The following is an 18,090-nucleotide window of genomic DNA, read 5'->3' as shown; positions in this document are numbered from 1 at the left end:
CCTTAATCTTTTTTTTTTTAAGACCAGACCAGTGAGGAATACATGTGTGTTGATATTTTATGTTTCCTTGAAGATCTTTAACACTGCGCATCAATCAGGATCAGGTTATAATAAAATACTGGGTCACAACACTACCCATCATAACAGTCATTGAATATAGAATCAAGATTGATATTAGCCAACAACATTGTGATCAAAGTCACTGCACAGCCACAGTTCCAATTACAGAGAAGACATCAAGAAAGTTTTTTCTTTTTTATGCATTTGTTGGCACTTATAGATTCCACACTTTTGAACTCACAGTACAGGGAGCTTGCTGTGCCTCCTCATTTTAAAGAGACAGATGCCCCTCTTCACAGCTCAGATGACTAGCCAGTGCTTGCGCTGTCCAAAAAGGAATCAAGAAGAAATGTGCAAAAATTAGATTTGAAAGAGGAACTGTGAAAATAATCATGGAATAATTTTCACTAGTGAAATCAATGTCTCTCTTTATCATCAATATATTATCAAGTGACAAAACCACGTAATTTGGTCAAAACAAAGATAATAACGCTTCCTATGGTAAATCATCCGGCCAATCTTCCCAGACTATCTTTAGTTGAATGCGATAAACAATATGGCAGCACCCATTGAACTGTAAAGCGGCGCAAAGCAGTAGCTACCGTCTGAATATTTGCAATGTTTGTTGAGTCTTTACTGACCTATTTTGATCACAGGTGGGTTTACCATGATGTGGCACTGAAACTTGTAATCAACATTATATGGTTTACGTTCTGCTTTTTGTCACTGCACAAACTTCCTGTTTCATTTGGTTGTTTGCCTCTGCGGTAAGAATTTTGCCGGCCGGGGCAAAACTATTACGAGTCATTTGTAGAAAGGTTTGCTTTTCACACAACCACCACCAGGTGGCAAATGTGAGGGTAAAGGGTATATCTTCCACTGCAGCACTTAATCTCATTAGCACTGGAAACTTTTATGAATCAATCCTGTAGTCTAACTTTTGCTGTTTATGGATGGTGTGACAGAAATTTTCAGTGTAGTTGGCTGTATCGTTCAACTGTCCAAGTAGCCTACTGTGGGGACTAGTAAGGCCAACAACACACAAACACTTCCTTCTTGTAAGTTATCCTCAACTATGACCAGCTTAAGATACCAGCTACCCACCATCGTTTCTAGCTGGTCAAATCATGTTGAGTATGTTCTAACTGGTCAACCAGCTACCAGCTGTTTCAAAACCTAGCTTAAGCTGTTTTTTTTCAGGAGGTGTTGATATTCGCTTGCAAAGCTAAACAGGGATGTAACGTTACAAGCGACCAGAAAACAATGATCTCATTAGTTTTTGGCTGTGGGTTTACCACAAATTTGTTAGGGTTAAAGTGAGGTTTCAGATCAGCTTATTTATTTATTGTCTTCCCCCACCCCCACAAGACTCAGATAAAGCGTGAATGTGTGTAGCTAGCGATGACCTGCTATTCATCTGAATGACTGTAGATTACAATGCACGTGATAAGGTGTAAACTTAAGTTTACGCATGTCAATTGTTTAAGAAAAAGACCACACACTGACTTCTTGTAAGATATAAAAAAGAGGGGTTATTTATCCACATTGCAGACAATACGCTGGTCAATACAATGGCTTTTTTTACTATATTCATTAAATTCAGCCTTTCTCCACTTCATCAATGTGAACTACGGATCTAGCATTGAATCATCTTGGATAACTGCAAATCAAACATAGCCTGAGCAGCCAAAATGAGAGAAAGACTGGCAGGACAGTATTTGCAGATAAATGAAATTCGGAATAAAACTTGTATTTATTTGCTTTCATGACTTCCCATTCACCTCCATTTCAGTGTGGAGGCATTATCGAAAAAGCAAGCACATCAAAGTAAATGTAAGTATCATAAATTCATAACCAATTAGCTACTTGTACACCGTTATAGGCAAGTGGTTAACCTCACAGGATCTTTGGGAAAGCTATGGAAACATTTATTTTGTAATTAAGCACTATAGTTGCATTTATGTATGAAATGAGAGGACAATAAAGTTTATTGTATGAATCACTGGAGGTAACTGATTCCCCGACAACTAAATCTGAGGTGCTCATAAAGATAACATTAAAAGGTCTTGTTCTGAAAAAACACATTCCTTTCCAAATGCTCTTCTTACAAAGGTGGCTTGTTCATCTACAAGAAGCTGACTTACAACACATCTGTCTACTGTCTGAGTGTGATTTCACCAGGTGGTTTATATAGACTACGTATATGTTATCTTCCATGAAGAGATTTGTCTCAATATTATTCATAAATCCGTGTAACATGATCCACAAATAAGAAATGACTCACAAATGTGTTTAATATATCCACAGAGAAATATCTCTTAACTTATGTCTTGTGTCTTCTGATTTGTATAAATGCATACTTATTTGTACATGAAGTCAGTTCCTACGCAATCAACACAGAAATAGCTATCTATCCACAAAAGTGGCAAGCTGTATATTGAACACCAAAAGGGTCACAATTCACCAGGTTTTCTCCATGGTCCCTTTGCTCAGATGGCTAGCATGCTTAAATAAAACCTTTGTACTTTAATATGTGTGTGGTCTCACATCGGCAGTTTGTTAGCTGGCGTGACCAGCTGGCTAGGTCTGTAAATACTGGGAGTAATGCTAAATTAGCTAAGCAATTCAATCTAAGCCTAAAGCAAAGCAGGGAATGCATTTATTTAATTCAGAGCTTGCCAGCTAGCTGTATATTTTAATTGAAGCTGGCCAATTTCACAATAATTCCAGTTATGTGCTAGCCAGTTGTCCAGGGGGTACACCATGAAATAGGATTACTGAGTTAGCAGGGTAAAATCTGGTGTGTCGTTCCTCCATTGAAGCATGTGCCACTTAGAGTCACCAGACTCACGGCAATGATTCCAGAGAAACATAAACTATGTTTTGGAATCAGCTTGCTCCCAAGAAAGAATTGGCACATATACCATGGAAAGTGATGAATATGAATATTTCGGCATTTGCAGCGATTTGTCCATTTCCAATACAGGAACTGTCTGCTTCTCAACGGTTACACAATCACATAAACTGCTTTTGTGGCTGCAGTTCAGTTTCATTTGATATTCCTGGAGAAATGTTTGGGCTTTCATAATCTGCATGTTCTCATGTCAATTTCAGAGTAAAATCAACACACATAGGTGTACCCCCTATGCATTATGGGGTACATGATGCATTCGGTGAAAAAAATTCAACACAACGCCTGAACAGCTGTTTTATTCCAAACCATGTTGCAGTTTTGCAATGGTTCCGAGTTTTGTTCGGTGAATTTCCGGCTCAGTGAAATTATGGTAATGTTGGTCAAATTTAGTGATGCAGCTAGAAGTATAATTTCATTGGAAGCCCAAAGCTAAGTAGGTTATGCATTTATTTTGGTCATACCTATCTAAGCTAGCTATAAACTAAATAAATACAAGAGAGTTAACATTAGTGCCAGCATTTGCAGACCGAGCCAGCTGGTCATATCATCTGACAAACTGCCATTGTTAGACACACAAATGGAAATAGCAAGCTAGATACCTCGTACTAAAGTCTAGGGGTGAGCGAGTAGTGCAGTACTCATATACAGAAACGTATTCACCAATACAATTATACGTTACTTGTACTTGGAAGTGGGGGTGAAGTAACCTGCAATTGGTGTCATTTAAACAGTCTTTACCTGCATAAATGCAAAACTACTACATTTTTGCATTTATGCAGGTAAATCTCAATTGAATCTTTATCTGGGTAATCTTAACATTAATTAAAACTTAAAATGTCTATATAAAATGAGGTGTGTACATGCATGAACAATTTTACAAGGAACACTTTTGGCTGAAGCACTATACTCCTAAAGCACTATACTCTTAAGCAACACATCCAACACAGTTTGTTACATAAAATAACGCAGATAAAAATCACTACAATAACATACCAATAACATACAAGCAATAGAGGCAATACACCTCATTCAATACACTGGGCTCGCATGGATTATCGGTACGTTTCAAAATAAGAAACAAAACTGCCCCATACCTTGCTATCGGGTGACGTCTATCCATCACCAACACTACAGTACAGTTAGCCTAAACTAGCTGGGTAGGCTACATACTTAAATACTTAAATTCAGGAGCTAAAATGTATACATTGACATGATCATTAAAACACTGTACTTATAAGCATGATTGATTTCTTTAACAACCTCGACTGGAGAATGCAGTAACTCTGACCCAGGTAGAAAGCTCACTCCATACAGTGCCCCCGTTAACGCTTTGAAATGTTTGGGGCATTATGGGTTTATTCAGGACAGTAATCCTGCTTTGTGAAATACCACAAACTCAGATTGCTAGCCAGATACTACAGTGAAAGTAGCTAAAATGGAATTCTGTGCTATACATACATGTAGCAACAACAGCAATAAGCCAACAGGGTCCACCAAGATAAGCATTTAACATTATAGTAGACCAACTGTTAGATTAACTAACATGAAGAACCAGAAATGGAGGCATTGAGTTGTTAAACATAGGCAAGGAATGGCTAAACATTAAGGATTGTCAGATGTCCTCACATATTAAGGTGTGTTCAGAACACTTCAGATTACAGGTAATCTGACGAGAAAAATCGGTAGGACATAACAAGCAAGCTCACTAGCTACATTAATATTATGGAAATCTCGAAAATCCACCGCAACATCACTGCAAACAACTTCAACAAACAAATCAATCCGATGGCAATCGCCCACACGTGTCACAGCACAATCCCAGTACCTAGCTAGCTGGCTAGTAACATTTAAAAATTTGTTCATTCATTCATTATCCTAGCCCGCTTATCCTGAACAGGGTTGCAGGGGGGCTGGAGCCTATCCCAGCATACATTGGGCCAAAGGCAGGAATACACCCTGGACAGCTCGCCAGTCCATCGCAGGGCACACACACCATTCACTCACACACTCATACCTACAGGCAATTTAGACTCTCCAATCAACCTAACCTGCATGTCTTTGGACTGTGGGAGGAAACCGGAGTACCCAGAGGAAACCCACGCTTACACGGGGAGAACATGCAAACTCCACACAGAGAGGCCCTGGCCGACCGGGATTCGAACCCAGGACCTCCTTGCTGTGAGGCAACATTTAAAAGTGAATAACTAAATAACAGGAATCACCACCAGAAGAATGTGAAATTTACAAAATGCACTACCTTACCTCTAGTTAAAATAATGTTGAAATATCCAAATAACTTATTTTAACTTAATAACGTAATAGCATTTTTAATCCTGGATCACTTATGTCTAATGTTTGCTCTGTACAGTAGCTTGTTTGAAGCACATGGCTGTGTGTTTACAACAGGTATACCCTGTCGGCAGCCAGTCTCTTGACATGCGCAAGAGAAAAAAGAGGAAAACAACAGCAGGTAGTAGTTTTACTGATCTATTGAGGGAGAGGAACCAGGGAGGAATGTTACACATTTGTCACTGATGTGCAGCAACTGCAGCCAATGTAAGAAATAAATAAAGCATGGATATGAATCAAATTATTCGTATTCAGAAAAAAGTAAATAATCTTTACAAGTACTCGTCTGAAACGGATACTCGGATCACCCTACTAAGGTCTTATTTAAGTGCGCTACCCATCTAAGCAAAGGGACCATGGAGACAACCTGGTGAATTGTGACCCTTTGGGCATTCCATACACAGCTTGCCACATTTGTGGGCCGCTAGCTATTTGTGTGTGGATTGTGCAGGAACTGCGGTATGAAAAAAAAACAAATAAAAAAACAACTCACGTTGCTGAATGCACGTGTGCTATTTGATCCGCTAACGCAGATTTGAGACTGGATGATTGGAAAAAATACACTCAGAATTTTGATAAAAAAATGTTGCTCTTCGTATACAAATATTTATGCATTTGTACAAATCAGAAGACAAAATAAACTCTAAAAGTCTCTTTTTTTTGTGGATCATGTTACACGCACTTATTGAGACTAATCACTTTCCATATAAATTAGCTTTAAACCTAGGTTTTTGCAGGTTTGTCCTTAAGACACTGTTTTCCCAGCAACAAGCCTGTATGTTTTCCACATTCTAAGACAAAGAGAAAGATAAATTATAATTCTAAGAAATCCATGTTTAAAACTTTTTTCTATGTATAAATAGAAAAAAAACATAACCATGATAACCAAATGTCTGTTTCCCTCTGGTGAGTATTCCCTCATGATGAAAAAGGGCACTGCTGCCCTTCCCTACTGTCAGAAACTGCAAGTATGTCAGACCGCTTTGGATTAGTGTGCTAACATATAACATATAACAGAATTGATATGGAAAAAAACAAAAGATCTCCCGGAGCCTGGCAGATCTCCCAAGGTAGAACCACCAAATGAAACCACCGTAGTTAGCTCATTTTGACATTCAGCAGTCTAATATAATATAATTTATAATGTGATGTTGTTTCTAAAGGTTCACAGAAGTGGACTTGAGAATTCAAACTAGCTACTGACTAACTGAACATAGTGTTCCACTATGCTGTATATATAAAAACAATAAAGCAATACATCTTTGTGCAAATGTTCCATGCAATATTGCAATATGCGGTTTACATTATAAACTCGCAATCAATCTGTGGCCATTTCTGGGGGGTTAAGAATGCAAACACCGCAGGGAATTGAACGCTACAGTAGCCAACCATTACTATCAAATAATTTATGTGTTTTAAATGTGTAGCTGTTGGTCCACTTATTGTCACGTTTCATGTTTGTCACGTCATGTTTCATGTTTAGTTATTGTCTTAGTTATGTTATTGTCATGCCACGTATTATGTTAGTCTCGTCTTGCCACATTTTAATGTTTTATTTCCTGTTACATTTCATTTTCATGTCATGTTACGTTTCATGTTTAGTTGTTACGATGTCACGTTATGTAGTTTATTCATGTCACAGTTCACAAACTTACGTCATGATTTATGTTTGTTTCATGTTATGTTCTGTTAATTGATTAGCATACACTTTTTTGTGTCTTTCTGCAAATCTTGCATTCATGCTTTTTCTCTCTCTCGCTTTTCTGTCACTCACGCTTCCCTAATTGTTTCAATTTCCCTTGTCTTCTTACTAATCTACTAACGCTAGATCAGGATTGGGTAATACTAACATTGTGTTCATGTTTACCTTACGTTTCTTGTGCATGTCATTTACTAATTTACTAACGCTAGGGCAGGATAGGTTTAACTAATTATCTTGTTAACTTGTCAATCCTCTACATCTGATTTCCATTCTCATGCTGCTCTCAAGCTAATTGTCTACACCTGTCTACACCTGCATATAAGCTCAGTTTCATGTCAAGCCTTTGCGAAATTGTTGCCTCCTGTTCGTCAGTGCACGCTTTAGCGGTTTTGGCAAGCCATTGTCTACCCTTTACGAGCTAAGCCTGTTTATTGACCAACGATAATTGACTTCTGTTTTGTTGACCATTGCCTGCCTGTACCACGATTTTGCCTGCTGTCTTTGTGCTTTTGCCCCGCGGAGCAGACTTCGGTCTTGACTCTTGCGCCGTCATTGACCCTGAGCCTGCCTGCTGTCCGCCTGTACTTCTGCCCCGCTGACAGCTTTCCTGGCTACTGGACTTTTTTGCATGGTGTACCGATTACGAGACTGCCTTCTCCCTCGGTACTGTACTTTGGTTTTGGCTGGATTTTTTGTGTATGAACATTGCTTGTTTTTTGACTACGCTCACTGGACATTTCCTGAATAAAGCCCTGACAGGACTTTACTACACCCCTTTTGTCTGGTCCAACCCCCCACTCATCCGTCTCACTTATGGCTTATTGTATGGCGTTTCTTCATTTGTGACACATGCAAATTCGAACTACCAGCAAATGGAAGATTGCTTTCCACTATGCACTATCCACTATGACTGCTAAAATTGTCAGCGAAAGATTGACCATATTTATGTCACCACCACGATTGTCCCATGCCATTTAAAGTGCATTGAGAAAGTTTACCGTTACATGAAAACATTAAAAATTGTATAGAGACCTGTATTGGCATAAAAGTAAAATCATTAGACCAGTTACCTACGGTAAAATAGATCCGGAGTTATATTATAGCAGGCAAATATTGTGTGACTACGGAACTGTAAGTGCACACACCCGTCTGTAACAAGTTCTTAACAGCAGCATATTTATGGATTTCATGCCAATCAAGTCTGCCAGGCAGAAGCCATAGGGAACAGGGTTGAAAACCTGAAGAATTATCATTTAATGTAAATTTACTGTTTAAAAAATGGAAAGGTATCCGTTTACTGAAACTGATGATTCCTGACATCCTTAGTTTATAAAGCTGTGTAACCTAGCGATGCATATAGTGCAAAATAAAAATATAAATGTAATAAAATGTGCATTTTAGTGCAACAACAGCTGACTCCTAGGCATCGTACTGGATGTCTGTGATGTTGTTCAGAAGCCATGTTAGATAGCAGAAACTCATTGTGACAACATTATCAAGTGATTCAAATGTTATAATGATACATTCTAATCACATTGACTGCTCTTGGTATCCAGGGGTGTGGTTACATCTTATAGTGGCATGGTTTTAATTAGATTAATTTAAATCAATTACCAAAATGAGTATCTGCAGTCAGAAATAGTTAAAATATGATAACATGTCAAATATGAAACATTATTATAGAATAATGGCACTTAGGTTGCCTGGCTAGTCTGGAAGTTAATGGAAAAACAATAAAATGTTTTAATTTAAAACAGAAATTAGAACATTCATGTACAAATTTCATGTACAGAATTTTGTGTAACTTAAAAATATATGTCACAGACATTGAAAAGTTTATGGATTACAACTTCAAGAAAACAAACAAAACTTACCGTAAACCGTCGAACCTCACCACTTTCCACCAAGTGATGTTCTGGCTCTGGGGTGATGGCATAAGCAAGTTTCTGCAATGAAGAAGCACTTTATTAGATAGACCTGTACACCAGCTTGTTAATGCAAATATTTAATCAGCCAATCATATGGCAGCAATTCAATGCATAAAATGCATACATGGTCAAGAGGTTCAGTCATTGTTCAAACCAACGATCACAATGGGGTAGAAATGTTATCGAAGTAATATCGGCCATGGAATAATTGTTGGTGCGGGCGGTTTGTGTATATCAGATACTGGTGAACTCCTGGGATGTTAATACAAAACAGTCTCTAGTAGTTACATATTATGATGGGACGAGCAAAAATATCTCCAGTGAGTGATCAGCAGCTCTGTGATTTGCAGACAAGCATCTCTGAACACAGCAGCTACAGCAGCAGAACACCAATAAGTCTAAACATAATAAATACCTAATAAAGTGATCACTGAGTGTATACAGTATATACAGTGTGTATGAAAACACATGCTGAAAGAGGATAAATTCCTACTTACATCACAAAAGCGTCCAGGCAGGATGCAGAGCTTGTATAGGGCATAGAGGGGAACCATAGACATGGATGATATAGCTAAACACCAGCCAAGTACGTTGGCCCATGTTGGAAATACGTACGTATCATAACCGGGGGGGTTAGATGTCGCAAAGCTGACACCTAACATAAACTAAGAAAAGGCAAAAGAAACATATTTTAGTCATAATAACCTCTGACTGTGTAATAGTCCATGATAGTGGCATAATCCAACATTCTAAAGACTTTACTGCATTTACTGTAAGAGAAACACAATTGCTGGAATGGGTAAAGCTGTGGATTGTTCTTAAAATGTCACAAATGCTTTCAAAAATAGAAATGTTAATATTTCATTTTTTATCAATTAACAAAATGCAAAGTACAGAAGAAAAATCTAAATCAAATCCATATTTGGTGTGACCACCCTTTGCCTTCAAACCAGCATCAATTCTTTTAGGGACACTTGCACAAAGTCAAGGTTTTTCTAGGCATATAGTCAGGTGTGTGATTAACCAATTATACCAAACAGGAGCTAATGATCATAAATTTAATATGTAGGTTGAAACACAATCATTAACTGAAACAGAAACAGCTGTGTAGGAGGGTTAAAACTGGGTGAGGAACAGTTGAATTCTGCTTCCAAGGTGAGGTTGCTGAAGACAGTTTAATGTCAGAAGTCATACACCAAGGCAAGACTGGGCACAGCAACAAGGTCTCTCCCAGGCAGAAATGTCAAGGCAGACAGGGGTTTCCAGGTATCCAGCTATCCAAGCTCTGTTGCAGAAGCACAAAGAAACAGACAACGTTGAGGACCATAGACGCAGTGGTCGGCCAAGGAAACTTAGTGCAGCAGATGAAAGACACATCATGCTTACTTCCCTTTGAAATCAGAAGATGTCCAGCAGTGCCATCAGCTCAGAATTGGCAGAAACCAGTGGGACCCAGGTACACCCATCTACTGTGTGAAGAAGTCAGGTCAGAAGTGGCCTTCATGGAAGAATTTCAGCCAAAAAGCCATACCTCCAACGAGGAAACAAGGCCAAGCGACTCAACTATGCATGCAGTGGGGTACAGAAAAATGGCAGCAGGTTCTCTGGACTGATGAGTCAAAATTATAAATATTTGGCTGTAGCAGAAGGCAGTTTGTTCGCCGAAGGGCTGGAGAGCGGTACAAGAGTGTCTGCAGGCAACAGTGAAGCATGGTGGAGGTTCCTTGCAGGTTTGGGGCTGAATTTATGCAAATGGTGTTGGGGATTTGGCTGGAATTAATGGTCTCCTCAATGCTGAGAAGTACAGACAGTTACTTATCCATCATGCAATACCATCAGGGACGCATCTGATTGGTCCCAAATTGATTCTGCAGCAGGACAGTGACCCCAAACACACAGTCAATGTCTTCAGCATAAAGAATCTTCAGCGTAAAGAAGAACAAGGAGTCCTGGAAGTGATGGTATGGCCCCCACAGAGCCCTGATCTCAGGTTATAGCTAAATATGCTTATAGATTAGCTAGCTGGCTACCTAGCTCAATGATATAAACTGATAAACTGCAAAGTCTTGTTTGTGCTAACTCGGGATGTGACAGTTACCATTACGGTTGCCACACATTCTGGTTTTCCCGGGATTGTTCTCTTTTTTGAGCAACTGCCCTGGAAAATGACTATTCTTTCCCGGGACACAAATTGTCCCGGTTTTCTGTAAATGTCAGAGTTCCAAATAAAACCAGATTCTTCTAATGATGAATCCCTGATTCCCTGATTCTGTTTTTTCCTCTTTACGTTTGACATCCAATCCCGTGTCTGTAAACAGGTCAAAATGAGTAAAACACAGCAACGATTGGCCATATGTCTATACTTCTTTTTAATGGGTAGCAGAAATACAAAAGTTTACCTTATCACCTAGCAACTGCTGCACAGGCTTTCAGTCTGGCGAATGCATTCACTTCAACGACCCCACCGTGGGAAACTTCAGCTAGCTACTAGCCTAGAGGTAATCGCCTAATACTTCTGATTTTTTATTTTTTTATTTTGTCGGTTTTATAAAATGGGGGGAGAGGCGGACGAGGAGGACGAGAGAACAAAATCAGACAAGCAACCAGCAGCAAAAAAACAAAAAAGAGCACTTTTCTGAATGGATAAGGCCAACCCTCTCTGCCACATGTATTTTGAGTCCAGCCAAGATCTCAGTTAAATATGATTATATAAATATGATTAATCCCTGATTCCCCCTCTGGTTGCCACAGAGTGCATCTATGTCAGGACAAATAGAGGTAAGAGAGGCCCTACAACTGTTAACAAATATATGTGTAAATATGGTTTAACGGCCCATGTCACGCGTCAAATGTCCCGTTTTTTCACAAATCAAATGTAGCAACCCTAGTTTTTCAACGGTTAACTGCTTCCACTTATGACCACTAAGGGTCATATCTCTCTTTTCTCTGGATTACTGAGAAATTTAATAGCATTTTCAAATATTAGTTTGGGCCATCTCAATAGTTAAATGTCAACATTGTAAGTCAGATACTAGTAAGTCAGCCTAATTGCCAAATTAAATATTTACATTAACATTGACATTGTGCAGTGTAACTTCACAGTTGCAGAAATCTGTAGTTACATCCCTGTAGTCCCTGTAGTCCAGACATGCTGGTCGATAATTTAAAATGCATCGGTTAAAATGATAATTCTTTACTTTTTCATCCCTCTTCCTTATGGCTTCTGTCTGATAGACTTGATTGGCATAAAATCTGTATATATGCTGCTGTTAAGAACTCTGGGTCTGTTTTAGCCATGGGAAACTGGTCTAATGAATTGACTTTCATGCCAATACAAGTATATATTTTTATGTAACAGTAAACTTGCATTTTATATGACAATGCATTTTATATGCCGTGGGACAATCATGGTGGTGAATGTGCATTCATTTTAAATTGAGTTGACCATTTCACCTTATCGGTTATCGGTTAGCATTTTTTTGTAAACGTTTACAAATCAGTTTCGGTTAACCGGTTAAACATTTAACCGTTCACAACCCTGGTGCGTAGGCTAACCCTGTTGCTCACCAGCTGCTTTTAAATTTTGCTATATAGTTATTTAAAACAGTTGCTTGTTTTTGTTGCAGTAGTGTGGCTAACATTAATATCTGTGTCAGAAAGATGATGTTGCAAGTCATTACTTAAAGGTACAATAGGTAATTTTTGACTCCTAACATTCAAGAGAGTAATTGCAAAAGCAAACACCCTCAAACCACAACACTTATCTATGAATATAATGCGTAATATAAAGCGTTATTATACAGTTCCGTGTTCTCATGCACTGTTTTGGAAAGCTGACAGTGACAAACCCGACAGAGCCTGCCATCTTTTCATAGTGCTCTTGTAAAAAAAAAATGTTTGCCTAACAGGTAACTTTATGAAATGTTGACTGTAGTGTGCTGCACTACACTATTTATATTCCTTTTGTCTTTTTGAAGTTTCACTTTAGCTAACCAACTGTAATATGAGCAAGCAATTTATTTGGGTATGTAACTAGCTAGCAATATAACCAAGAAATGATAGTCTACCACAAACGATGCAACTGTAAGTTACAGTTCGAGACAAATAAAGGTTAAGCTAAGCACGCATGATTGAACATATAAAGAAGTTGGCATTTATATAGCGCCTTTATCCGAAGCGCTGTACAACTGATGTTTCTCATTCACCCATTCACACACACCAACGGCAATTGGCTGCCATGCAAGGCACCACCCAGCTTGTCAGGAGCAATTAGGAGTTAGGTGTCTCAGGGACACATCGACACACCCAGGGTGGGAATTGAACCGGCAACCCCCCGACTGCCAGACGACTGCTCTTACCAACTGAGCTCATGTCGCCCCTATGCGTAGCTGCCCAAATTGGACTCCATACAAGCAATCATAATCTCTGAACTATTTGTTGTTATCCAAGCAAATAATACATATCAAATGATACCAGTTTGTTATCAGTAGCAACAAGCAAATTAGCTATTAGTTAGCTTGTCGAATTTACAAATATCCACCTGAGACATAACGCGTGTGCAACTATGCTCGCAACGCTCGATACTATGTATATATTGCCTCAGGTGGATATTTGTAAATTTGTCGAGCGAACTATGCCTAGTTCGCTTGTTGCTACCGATTGTAAACTGGTACTGTTTCATAACTAGATATGTAGTTTTTGCTTGGATAATGAGCAATAGTATACCGAGTTTCTGTTATCGCTTGGTCACAATGGTCTTGCAACAATGTTTTAACAGAAAAATCTGACCTATGGGACCTTTAAACTTTAAGCTAGTTAAGTTGATATTTCTCAGTTCTTTATAAGCCTAATATTCGCTAGCTAGCTAGCAAGCTAGTTAATTTTATAGGAATTAGCTAACTTTATTAAAGCAAGCTAACTAGGTTAGTATTAAATTATACAATAGTTTTTATGAGGACCCCAGTAAGACTAGCCTGTCGCCTGTGCCTTGGCTAAAGGGGAACCTAACTAAACCATATTAGATTACTACCCTAACCTTGTAAAACAGGCTCATACTTTTAACGTTCATAATGTTGCTGTGGTTCAACTTTTTTTGTGTGTAACTTAAAGGCTATATTTAACTGGTACATTAGAAACTATTAGAAACTATTTTAATAGATTTTAACCTAATTTGTTCTACTCAGTGCATTTCTTTTGCTTGATTATGTTGTTTATGCATGAACAGTTCAACCGCTGAATAAAGAGGTGAGCCTGTTCCAGTGAACATTTGAAGCAGTAGCTTCAAAGTTCATCTTGACCACAAGTGAACAATTTCTGGATTCACAATCACTGAACTGAAATGAGAGCTCTCCGAATTTTAGTTTGTTTTGAATAACTGGGTAGCTTTTTATTTATTTATTGACAACAGTTCTACTGTTGTTAGATACAAACACAAAATGTCATTTTTATTTGATACTTTTTACACTGTATTTTGCCTGTATGCTTATTGATCTGAATAACTACACAGATAATAATTTGCATAATGAAATTACCAGTTATATCATTTAGTAACAACTGTCTTGCGCAGTGAGTTACTTTATCCTTATTTCTGAGCCCAGGTTATTGATGTATAACCTGTACTGAATCGAGAGTAGACGTGCTACCCATATGACTAGTATACGCCTACTTTCTTAAAGTCTACTTCTCTTACCTAAAAGTGTATTGCAGTATACTTATGAGAAGTGCACTTTCTTAATCCTGGAAAATGACAGTCCCTTCAAAAAGTATTGGAACAGCAAGGCAAATTTTTTTGTTTTTGCAAAACACTGAATACATTTGGGGTGGAGAAAAAGATTAAGAACAGACCAGAGTTCAGAATTTCAGCTTTTAGTGCCTGGTATTTACACCTAGATGTGTTACACTACTTAGAACATAGCACTTTTGGTATCTGACCAAATTTGGTATCAAACATATTTTCTTTAGGTGAGCAAAAGTATTGGAACAGAGAGTATAATTAACCGCATCAAGCCTGTGACTCATTGACATCACCAAACTATTGTATTCTTCTTTTGTGATGCCTTTCCAGGCTTTTACTGCAGCTTCTTTAAGTTGTTTGTTTCAGGATTTTTTTTTCTCCATTTTCCCCAATAAGTTTGGGCTCATTTCCCTGTAAGTTGTCAGAAAGAATGTTTTTGTAGACTTCTGAATTTATCCTGCTGTTAACATCATGAGATCAATAAAGATAAGTGAGCCCAAGCCATGACACTTCATCTACCGTGCTTCACAGATGAGCTCATATGTTTTGGATCTTGAGCAGACCCTTTCTTTCTCCACACTTTGGCCTTTCCATCACTTTGGTAGAGGTTAATCTTGGTCTCATCAGTCCATAAAATTTTGTTCCAGAATTTTTTGGCTCATCTCTTCTACTTCTTTGGAAATCTCGCCTGTATTTTAATCTGTCACTGAGTGATTTGCATATATTGCGGCACTCTTCAAACCATTGATTGAGATACCTTCACCTGTTGCGATATCTGCCCTGTGGATATGGTTTGTGATTGTCTCTGACTAATGTTTTGGGGTTTTTCTTCACAGCTCTCACAATGTTTCTGTCATCAACTGCTGTTGTTTTCCTTGGTCAACCTGCTGGACGTCTGTTGCTCTGTCTGATTCTTTATTTTTCAGGACATTCCAAGTTGTTGTACAAGCTATCCCCAATCATTTCCCTTCTTTTCTAAGCTTCAAAATGGCTTGCTTTCCTCCCAAAGACAATTCTCTGGTGTTGCTGTTGATTTATGTTTTCTAACACAAATGCAGTCTTCACAGGCAAAACAAATCTACATAATAAAATAATAATAAAAGCTGAAATTCGGATCTGTCGTCTCATGTTCATCTTTTGACCTAAAACTCAATTGTCTTCATTGTATAGCAAAAACAAAGGAATTGACCTGGCTGTTTAAACTAGCTGGCTATATAACCATATTTAAAGTTTATTGTGTGCATAGTTTATGTATGCTTAACTATACATAAAGTATGCTGACTATCATACATACACGTTTTTTAAATGTATGAAATGCAGAGAAATATACTTAAATGTATTATATTGCAACTTACTGGTGTCTGAATCTAGTACAATCAAGTGCACCAATTACAACTTAAGTATACATGAAGTACTACTGTAGTACAGCTCAAGTACAAAAAAGTATAGTCAAAATAGTACATTTCAAATGTAGTTGTCATTAGCACCTGGAAATATAATAAAGTATACTTAAATTAAGTCTGCTTTAGTTTACTTTCACCTGGGAAAACCAGGAGTGCTGAAATATGTGGGGGCCGAGTATATAAACAAGGCCAAAGGTCTTCAATACCAATACCTTACCATGGCAAATTCACTACATTGGGTTGAAATAAGTAACTTGTGGAGTACACAAGTGATGTGAAATGTTTAAGAAATTATTCTCTTTATTAATATCAACTTACCAGAAGAAAACATGGGCTCACAAACTTCCAACAGATCCTCCAATACAACCCTGGTCTGTGGCCAATCATCTCCTGGATGTCATCACTGAAGCGATCGACCCCTGAAACCACACATTATCAGCAATGTTTTACAGTGAAGGAAATAGCTCCTTAGTCTCATGGGATTAGAAATGAGATCCTATCATATCTGCATATGAGTACTGCTATATACAGTAGTTTTGATACTGTGCCCTTCAAAGGTGGCATTTTATTTTATTTTGTAATTCATTTGCTGATTAATTATGGTGGCCAAGCACTGATTAACTGGGATTATTATGTGGAGTGTTACTGAGTGACGCTGAAATTATCCAACCATAATATCTTAATATCTATCCAAATCTTCACATAGCGAGCTTGTGTTCTTCATATTGGCAGTAAATAAAATGTTATTTACTGTCTCCGTCTGAATAAAATGTTGCAGTATACCTTGATAAGAGCAAGAGATTGTAGTTTGTAAAGCCTAGTTTTCAGAAAAACTAATTTTGGAGATTTCTATATTTGTAGACAGCGGCTATGCACAGTATTTTCCTGATTCATAGAACTATTAAACAGCAGCATATATATGAGTATCAAGAACAAGGATATCCTTCCATACACTTACCTTTGTTTCAGCATTACAGAGTAAATCCATTCTTGGCTCTACAGGACCATGTATAACTACAGTATCACATACCAACCAAGCAAGTAAACACTCAAAATGCATATCGTTTTTACTGTTGACCATCCCCATACTCTTAAAATCAGTTTATACAGTATGTGTACTTGAGCTTATCTGCATGCGGGTACGTGTCTGCTGAAGGCATATAGCTATTGGTCCTGCAGGGTGAATACAAGTACAGTCTTGTACTGGGCTTACTTTGTTACATCCTTTTTCAGTGCTCCAGTACCCAAAGGCACTTGTCAAAGGCAGAGGTAAAATCAGTGTGACTGCAAGCCAGAGGAGGGCATGTGCCGCGGGTCTCTGTCGGCAGTGATTGAGGTCTGCTAAAGGTCGAGGGAGCCTGGAGGTGGACCTGTATGCCTGGTGCAGATGGCCACACTTGTGTGCTCGACAGGCCCATGGTGAAACCCTGACCCGAGAAACGGTGAGGCCTGTTAGCACTGCCTGCTATAAGTTTTTCTAACTATATTCATTATAGTAAACCTATAATATTCATTATAGTCCTATTCATTTAAAAATCATTTCCTATACCTGCAGCACTATGGAAGCATATTGCAGCCAAAAATCTAATGAAACACTTTAAAATATAAATATAAATATAAATTCCATTTTCATTTGTCATTTCGTATACAAGAATTAACATTGAATTTAAGCAGGGATTTCCATACATGATGGACATTACCTTGTTATCAGAAGAGACTGACCAAGGATGGGTTCATGTGAATTGCATAGTTAAAAATGATTGCCTGTTTATACAGAAGCAAGTATACATTTGATTTAACAAATTTGTGATTCCTACATCTAAATAGAGGACTTCCTTGGGAATCTCTCATGCCTCTAAATTCAAATGAAATACTTTATCACATGATAAACCCAAATCCCAAAAATTCCACTTATCGGGAGAAAGAATAAAGGGGACACTGAAGTCAGAGTTCAAATGTCTATATGAAAATCATCATTAACTGAAGGGGCAATTGGAGAA

At 38.1% G+C, this 18,090-nt stretch overlaps 1 protein-coding gene across 1 annotated transcript in view; it reads right to left on the bottom strand.

The window, feature by feature from the left end:
* Positions 1–269: 269 nt before the first annotated feature.
* The window catches only part of slc6a3 (solute carrier family 6 member 3), a 41,176-nt gene continuing 23,355 nt past the window's right edge, over positions 270–18,090 (bottom strand). The window contains exons 11-14 of the mRNA XM_061257113.1: positions 16,409–16,509; positions 9,451–9,618; positions 8,900–8,971; positions 270–384 (exon numbers count right to left, since the gene is read on the bottom strand). Coding sequence (XP_061113097.1) covers positions 361–384; positions 8,900–8,971; positions 9,451–9,618; positions 16,409–16,509 — 365 coding nt within the window. The 3' untranslated portion in view covers positions 270–360. The remainder of the gene's footprint in view (positions 385–8,899; positions 8,972–9,450; positions 9,619–16,408; positions 16,510–18,090) is intronic.

Source organism: Conger conger, chromosome 1 (genome assembly GCF_963514075.1).
Source record: "Conger conger chromosome 1, fConCon1.1, whole genome shotgun sequence".
NCBI classification, from domain to species: Eukaryota; Metazoa; Chordata; class Actinopteri; order Anguilliformes; family Congridae; genus Conger; species Conger conger.
The sequence above is the reverse complement of the archived record's forward strand: the minus strand, read 5'-3'. Positions and strand labels throughout refer to the sequence as shown.